Source organism: Lepisma saccharinum, chromosome 13 (assembly GCF_977018435.1).
Source record: "Lepisma saccharinum chromosome 13, izLepSacc3.1, whole genome shotgun sequence".
NCBI lineage: Eukaryota > Metazoa > Arthropoda > Insecta > Zygentoma > Lepismatidae > Lepisma > Lepisma saccharinum.
In genome coordinates, this window is record NC_139241.1 from 72,440,548 (window position 1) to 72,449,626 (window position 9,079).

Genomic DNA, 9,079 nt, shown 5'->3' on the forward strand with positions numbered 1-9,079 from the left:
AATTAGCCTAACTGTGCATAAAGTGAACTTCAGACAAAACTCAACATTTTACAATCTTGCTTGGACCGTCTACTTCTAAGGTATATAACTGTGAGTATCATTCTGCACGTGTATTCCAGTGTTCATGACACCAATGCGATTCCTGGAAACAGAAGAGATTTTCCTTTCAAGTTCGTTCCGTGAAGCTTCCACGACCTCTGGCGGAATTACTGTAATTTACCAACGGTCCCCTTAATGAATTTCCAGCACGATTTTTATGAAATGTGCTGAGAAAACTATTCAGTCAATACTCTGAAAACAAAACTTTGATTAAAGGACACAGTCAACGCCATAAACAAAAATGCTGAGAAAACGATTTTGTCAACGCGTCGTAAACAAAAGTGCTGAGGAAAGGACAAATCCAATAATTAGTAATCAACAATGCTGAGAAATCGATCTAGTCAATTCCTCGTAAACAAACGTACAAACAACAGGACATACTCAATACGGTGTAAGCAAGGAAGCTGAAGAAAATAACCTAGCCAATACGCAGTGTACAGAACTTCTGAGAATATCACACAGTCAATACGTCGTAAAGAAATGTGCTGAGAATGTGACCTACTCATTACGTTGGAAACAAATGCGCTGAGGAAAAGAACCCAGTCAATGCGCAGTATACGGAACTATTGAGAATAAGACACGGTCAAATGTCGTGAACAAAATTGCTGAGAATAGGACACAGTCAATACGCCGTAAACAAAAATGCTGAGAAAACGAACTAGTCAATACCTCGTGTACGAAACTGCTGAGAAAAGGACATATAGCATGCAAGGTCAATACGTTGTAAACAGAAGTCCCGGAAATAAAACACAGTCAGTAAGTTGTATTTAAAACTTGTAAGAATAGGACGCAGTCAACAGTCCGTAAACCAAAATGCTAAACAAGATATAGTCAATACCTTGTAAACAATGTGCTGAGAAAAATATTGATTGATTGATTTAGTTCTTTCTGTAGTTCAAACACAAAATACATAAATACCTTAAGAAAAATATTGTCCATCGCGAGCCACCACTTTCGCCCATCTGTCAGGCAAGTTACGGATTCCGTGGCGAAAGAAGTCCTCATCCTTTGAAGCGATCCAGTCAGAGACCCATTTTTCGATATCTTCTGAAGAAGTGAACCGCTGTCCAATCAAATCGTTATTCATGCAATCGAACAAGTAGTAGTCCGAAGGAGCAACGTCTGGTGAATACGGCGGGTGGGGTAAAAGTTCCCATCCGACATTTTCTAAATAGGTTTTGACCGGTTTTGCGACATGTGGGCGAGCGTTATCATGTTGAAAAATAAGTTTATCATGTCTGTTCTCCCATTCTGGTCGTTTCCTGGCCAGAGCTTGCTTCAAACGCATTAATTGTCGTCGATAACGTTCTCCATTAATAGTTTCACCCGGTTGCAGCAGCTCATAGTACACCACACCTTTCATATCCCACCATACGCACAACATAACCTTTGCACAGTGAATATCTCGTTTCTGTTGTGATGGACCTGGTTCACCTGGCTTCACCCAGGCCTTTTTTCGTTTCGGGTTCTCGTAATGGATCCACTTCTCATCGCCAGTAACAATGCGATGCAAAAACCCCTTTCTTTTCTGTCTTTGAAGCAGCAATTCGCAAATGGTTTTTCGTCTTTCAACGTCTCTGTCTTTCAATTCATGTGGAACCCAATGTGACATCTTTTGAATCATTCCCATGGCTTTGAGGCGTTTGGAAACTGTTGTTTGATCAACGCCTAATGCTTCTGGAAGTTCTTCCTGCGTTTGACACGAATCCTGATCGAGCAATGCTCTCAATTCTTCGTCTTCAAATTTTTTTGGCTGTCCAGGTCGCTCTTGGTCTTCCAGGCCGAAATCACCACTTCTAAACCGTGCAAACCACTTCTGACACGTTCGCTCAGCTAGCGCATGGTCACCATACACTTCTACTTTCGGTAGCACTTTTCTGCATGTTAAAGTAATGAAGCAGAACACCCCGCAAAAACACTTTATCTAGCACGAACTGCGCCATGTTCAGTTGACTACAAAATGCTGTTGTTGACGTGTCAATCAACTGCCCTATACTACGAACGATGCGCGCTGACAGGAGTTTTCAACGCATGTGTGGCTACACGGAACTGTGGGACGATACGCTCGTTATGCCATCTCTTGTCCAGGCGCACGAATTAATTCCTAGACCTAAATACATCCCTGCCACTTTTGGCTAATCGCGACGATGTGGATAAGTGATAAAATTTATGAAGGGACACTCACTCACAAAAAAACACCCATGCCCAGGCCAGAATCCGGGACCCCTGGCGTCGTAGCGCACTGTTATAGCCACTCCGCCGCGGAAGTCGGCGCTGAGGAAAATATTCAGTCCATACACCTTATACAAAAATGCTGCAAATAGCACATAGTGAATACGTCGTAAACAAAATTAGCGAGGAAGGGATTAAAGTCAATACGCTGTAAACAAAAAAATTCATAGAAAGACTCGGTCATAACAAAAATACCCGCAAAAACGCTCAGTCAATACGCCGTATACAAAGAAATGCTGAGAAAAAACCCAGTCAATACGCCCTAAACAAAAATGCTGAAAAAAGTATATAGTCAATAGTGCTGAGAGCAGGGTAAATACAGTGCACCGAAAACAAAAAGTGCTGCATAGGATACAGTCAAGTCAATACGTCGTAAACAAATGTGCTGAGAGAAGGACCCAGTCAATAAGCGGTGCAGAAAAGCGCTAAGGAAGAGACCCAGTCAGTACACCATAAACAAATATGCTGAGAAAAGAATCGAAACAATTTTGAGAAAATAAAAATGCAAGCAGTATGGAGTCGTGTATGCAATTTCTGTTTACGAGAATTTATGCAACTTTGCAACACAGTGCAATTCATAAGGAAGAGCTTTATCATTCTTTACCTCACATCCAAAGAATTACAATAATTACATACACATGTTCATTATAATAAACACACACACATGACATTGTAAAGTTAGCTTCTCGTATGTGTGCATGTGCGGAGGGACACATCGAAAACTACTTTCATTTCCGGAAATTTTGGGTAAACTTCTCACAAAAATTGATTTGGTTTATTTTATTTCGCTTTTCTCATACATTTTTGGTTAATCTCGAAAATGAGGATAATATGATAACATTGATGAATGGATACTCCCCCATGCCAAGGTCGGGATTCAAACCCGTGACCCCTGCCGTCTTAGCCAGCTGTGCTATCACTTACCTTTCACAAGAATAAGGAATAACTTTACACCAAGAAATCTCTTACGTGTGCGTGGAATCCTAAATGACATAACATCAATTAAAACAAAGTTAGATAATATCAGATTTATTCAGGAAAGGAGCATGACATGTCCACAAGAGAAATAAGATTCTCGCTAATATTGCGTGCTAAAAAGGTCATATATAACATGCCCACAATATGTACCAGATGTTTTCATTCGTTCTACTCACCCCCAAGCAATTCTATTTATTCTCTACCCGCCGCTTTGCCAAAAGTGATAAAGTACAATTTACAACCAAATAATAGCATTTCACGAGACACGAATAGAATTTTTCAGTGCCTCACGTGAACCAGAAAGAATAAATGATCGTGTTTTGTTGTTCTCGCATCGTTCGACACGATTTTTCTTTTATTTGATCACGCCTAAATTTTTGTTTCGTTTCACTCTCGTTTTGCACGTAACAGTTGTATAAAATGCTCTTGACATATTGAGAACTCATCCCGTAATGATTTTTAAATGCCCCGTCGCTCAACAGAGGGCGGGCATGTGCCCCTCCCTACCTTCACGTCTTTCGGCGCTCTCTTTTAGTGTGATGTAGGGTGAATAACTTTCTCTCTCGTTCGCTATAAAAACAAACATGAAACGTGTTAACTGATCATTCACAAATCCAAGTTTTGCAATCCAGGTTAAAGGTTTAGTCGAATATGGCACGTACGGTTTCTTTGGTAAGTACTGCAAATTTGGGTTTAAATTCGTTTCATTTCAAGAGGAGTGTCTGGAAGAATGTGTTTGACACCATCGACCTTAGGTGGGTGTCTAACCATATTTTTGCAGGCATTTTCCTCTTCAAGCCGCCTTCGTGGGTGAGTGCGTTGAGTGTTCGACTCGCGAACTTGTTTTCGAGGGTTCTGTGCTCAAGCCCTTGCCGCCACACAAGTGTTCCATTGCATTCTGTCGTCCATTTGATCTAAATATTCATCGTTACGATTAATCTAACGAAATAGGAAAGAGACCTGGCACTTTTGGTTAATCGTGGCGACGAGGATGAGTAGATGATCATGGTGAAAGAACACTAACAAAGGAACACTAAAGGCTAGACTGGTGTTCGAACCTGCAACTTTTGTTGGAGAGAATGTGAATCGATTACCCAACATGATCGGACGCCGAGACAACGTAATGCAATATTTGAATGAGGTTTAATCAAGAGGACTGCAGAACTATTATAAATATATTTCTTGACATTTTACGTGTTACAATTGCCAACAAGTTCGCCAGGCTATGAATCTGCTTGGATATACATCATTGTGAAAATAGTTAATTTTAAGTCAGAGAGATTATTCTGGATTACAATATAAACACTCATGACCCTCACAATTATTTGGACGTCACACTAACCAGAATGGACAAAAGCATTCAGTAAGAAGAAGTCAATAGTGTTTCGAAGAAAGTGGACGATAGTAATCATCACGTTGAAACACGTATAATTGCTTGTGATAATAGTACTTGAACTCAGCAACTTTGGTTAGAAATCGCAAAATTGCGAGGTGTGAGCCAATGAAATGACGACGACGACGATTATTCTGGAACGATTATGGGCAACCGGGTTTTTTATTATTACAGTGACGAAATAAGTTTAAGTGCACGTACACGAGATTAAAGTGAAATAAGTTAGTAAGTTAATGCCATTAGTTTTTATAGTTAATTGCGACCAGGTTGATTCAAATAAATTCACAAACGATATCTCACAAACCAGAGAATATATAAATACACTCATGCTCATAAATTAAGGATAATACAGGTTTTGGTGCCCCACGATACAGCACTGAAACGAACTAGTTGTGGTAGCACAGACACATGTTGAACACACAAGAAAGACATCCACATACCCTGTTTAACCCTGTTTATTGCAGAAAACGTGAGAAAAACCAAAGAGCGCACATATGATAGAAAGCAAGGGAGATTGTAAAATGTTGTTCCACAGTTCTTTGAGCATGTGCACAGGTTTCAGTATGGAATGTGATGCCTATGCACATTGACACATGCAGTACAACGGCTTGGCATACTCTGGAGGGGGTTGTCGAGCAGCTGTTGGGGTATGGCCTCCCACTCTTGCACCAGTGCCTGTCGGAGCTCCTGAAGAGTCCGAGGAGGTGGAACACGTGCGGCGACACGTCGGCCTAGACCATCCCAAGCATGTTCGATTGGGTTGAGGTCAGGGGAATAGGCAGGCCACTCCATTCGTATGATTTCGTCTGTTTGAAGGTACTCCTCTACAATAACAGCTCGGTGTGGCCTGGCATTGTCATCCATCAGAAGGAACGTTGGACCGACTGCACCTCTGAAAAGACGAACGTAGTCTTGCAGAATAACATCCCGGTACACCTGACCTGTTACAGTACCTCTGTCGAAGATATGCAAGGGTGTACGTGAACCCAGGATAATGCCACCCCACACCATGACACCACCACCTCCATACTGGGCCCTTTCGACGATGGTACCAGGTCGGTATCTGGTTCCTGGTTCACGCCTGATGGTTACACGACGAGTATCATTGTTGAGACTATACCTGGACTCGTCAGTGAAGAGTACCCGAGACCATTCTTCCATTGTCCATGTCCTGTGTTCTCTACACCAGTTGTTACGGGCTACTCTGTGACCATGTGACAGTGGAATGCAAATTGCAGGCCTCCTGGCGAATAAACCGTGCCTGTTGAGTCGTCTGTACACAGTGTGTCTGGAAACAACTGTTCCAATGGCAGCTGCAAGGTCTCGAGCAAGGCCCCCGGCAGTACTCCGTCAGTGTCTCCGGGCACTAACGGTGAGATACCTGTCTTCTCGTGGTGTTGTACACTGTGAACGTGCACTGCTGTAGCGCCGACACACGTTTCCAGTCAGTTGGAATCGTTGCCATAATCGTGAGATGACACTTTGTGGCACATGGAGCACCTGTGACACGACCTGCTGTCTTTGGCCCGCCTCTAGCCGCCCAAGTATCCTTCCCCTCATTACATCATCAATATGTGTTTGTTGAGCCATTTCACACACACACTCACCATTCGCACAACCGAACACAACTGCACACTTCCTATAGGCACTGCACTCTGGTCAGCAGTTTCGCTCCTGTGAGTAATTTGTCTGCTTACAGCGTCACCACACACTGGATAAAGGTCATAGTCAATACAGGTTCTTTGGTACAGTACCCAGACATCATTTCAAGCTGCAACGTGCACATCAAATATTTCTTTGTACAAGATTCAGCATTATCCTTAATTTATGAGCATGAATGTAGAAAACTAGGTATGTGACTGGAGCCATATACATAATCACTTACCATAGGCGTTGATGAGTTGAACATTCTGCCTCAGTGGCGTAGCCAGTTTCGGGTAAGGCCAACCTTCTATAACAAGAATAAAAAACATTGTCTCAGAAAGGTGTTAGGAGAAAATTGTTGCGAAATATCAAATTAAATGTACTTATCCTTATGTATTTCAATCGTGACTACCTTATTGAGCTAATCATTAATACAGTTGGATATATTTTGGTTGTAATTTATCCTCATGCATTGTCCAACAATTTCAGATAATTTAGCAAATTTTCTGGAGAGGCCTGGTGAGCCCAAACATATACATTTAATGTTTCACTATTGTATTATGTTCTTGCAGGCTGTGCTGGTTTTAGCTGTTCTATTAGTCGCAAATGCAGTGCCTCAACAGCAATTCGAGCAGTCATCAAGTTCAAAAGAGAAGAAAGACATTGGACTCGCACTGCAAGAGGCGGCAGCAACCAATCCAGCAGTAGGAGCATCTCCTTTTGGTAAGGAATATAATCTTTTGAAATTAATGCTAGAATAAGTTAAGGAAAACAATCTTTCGGAAGTTTTCCAACATATATTCTCCACAATATTTAGTGACTGATTTTGGTTTGCTGATATGGAGCACAATAAAGCAAAAGTCGCTGGTAGTAAGAGGAACATTCTGAGCTAAATTATGGTCAAGATTCTCAATTCCCTGACAAGTTCATAAGATTGTAGAACATGCATTACACGCTCATATGAAAAAAAATGTTTCTGAAGGAGTGAATAACTAAGAATTCAGAAATTAGGTTATTATTTTTACTGGCAGCGATGTATAGTGCCCTAGAAAGTCTATATTGATTTATACCACTTTTGCTTTTTAGTGTATTTTCAAAAGTTTTCAATATTTTGACAATTTTATGAATATACTTTTCATTAGATATTTAGCTGTTTTAGTAGTTTTAGAGTCTCTTAGGGATTTTAGTGTAAGGCTCGGTTGAACCTTTGGCTTTTTTGTCTATTGGCTGGACCTAATGTCAGGTAAGGTGTGTGACATCAAGGTGGCTAAGGGTGAATTAACGTAACAAAACAGAGCACGTATCTAGCTAGACTGTTGAAATATTTCCCTTTCAACCAGTTTAGGCGAAATGGGACTACACAGTCGTTGGTTTTAGCCAACAGTCGACTTCGACTACACAGTCGTTGGTTTTAGCCAACAGTCGACTTCGACTACACAGTCGTTGGTTTTAGCCAACAGTCGACTTCGACTACACAGTCGTTGGTTTTAGCCAACATTCGACTTCGACTACACAGTCGTTGGTTTTAGCCAACAGTCGACTTCGACTACACAGTCGTTGGTTTTAGCCAACAGTCGACTTCGACTACACAGTCGTTGGTTGTTAGTCTTTCAAATATATAGTTTCTATTTCATATTGCCTTTGCTATTAAACCTTTTAGTAATGTTTTAATTATTATTTAATCAATTAATTAATTTTCTTTTTCTGTAGGAAACCCTACAGCAGCAGCGGCGGCGGCAGCAGCATACAACCCCAACGCCCTACCACCCTTTGGAGCCAGAAAGTACGGCTACAACCCACCCTACCCAGGGTACGGACCATTCGGTGGGTACCCCGGCTACCCAGCCCCACAGTACCCAGGGTACCCAGGGTACCCCGGGTACAACGGCTACCCTGGACCTTATCCTGGGTACCCTAATCCTTACTCGGGATATCCCGGACCTTATCAAGGCTACCCAGGGGCGTTCCCTGGCCCTTATCCTGGGTACCCATCTTATCCTGGGTACAAGGGCGACCCTCGATTTTCCAGAGGATACAATCCTGGGGCTTATAATCCTTACAATCCTTATAATCACTTTGGCTACAACAGCGCCACGGTGCGTCGCAGTACGAATCTCAACAGTAACGACAAACAATGAATCGAGCAACAATAGGAAACTTAATGCATCAGTGCCAAACTTCATCTTGGATCTTTTCTGCTATAGGCGGAAATATAGTAAGATGATAACTTCTTGAAATTATAGTAATTTATTTTAATGTTAATTTTGTACAACTTAGACCAATTTCTCTGAATAGTTATGTTTGTATATGATAATTGGCGACAATAAACGCTTTTAATTTTGCAACAATTGTTTTCATTGGCTTGTACGTTAAATTAACTCAGGTTCGACCACTCAAATCACACTTTTCTCTCTCCCTCCCCCCTCTCTCTCTCTGCTATACGCCGGGGAACCGGGTTCGAATCCTGGCCTGGGTATGGATGTTTGTGAGTGTCCATTTATCACTTTCATCATATCATCACTCATCCTCATCTTCGCAAATTAGCCAAAATGGCACAAAAAGCGAAGTAAAATAAATCAAATTAATCAATCTCTCTGCTATACATTGGATAGTTAATTATATTGAAATTTGGATTAATATAATGTTCAAAAGTATCAGTGACAACGAGTGTAAAAGTTTTTGATTACTAATGCGTATTATTATTATTATTATCAAGATCTTATTGTTCGCATT

General features: G+C 41.3%; 1 protein-coding gene across 1 annotated transcript; it reads left to right on the forward strand.

The window, feature by feature from the left end:
• Nucleotides 1-3,916: 3,916 nt before the first annotated feature.
• LOC145997033 (uncharacterized) lies at nucleotides 3,917-8,694 on the forward strand. The gene is made up of 3 exons (XM_083133652.1): nucleotides 3,917-3,981; nucleotides 6,919-7,069; nucleotides 8,057-8,694. Exons 1-3 carry the CDS (start codon nucleotides 3,961-3,963, stop codon nucleotides 8,482-8,484), a joined length of 600 nt encoding a protein of 199 aa, XP_082989778.1. The 5' UTR covers nucleotides 3,917-3,960; the 3' UTR covers nucleotides 8,485-8,694.
• Nucleotides 8,695-9,079: the final 385 nt, after the last annotated feature.

Excerpts from the sequence above, each read along its gene's own strand:
- LOC145997033 (XM_083133652.1), top strand. The coding sequence starts at position 3,961 with ATGGCACGTACGGTTTCTTTG. Across the intron at positions 3,982-6,918 it reads TGGCACGTACGGTTTCTTTG|GCTGTGCTGGTTTTAGCTGT; the intron begins GTAAGTACTGCA and ends ATGTTCTTGCAG. Across the intron at positions 7,070-8,056 it reads AGTAGGAGCATCTCCTTTTG|GAAACCCTACAGCAGCAGCG; the intron begins GTAAGGAATATA and ends CTTTTTCTGTAG.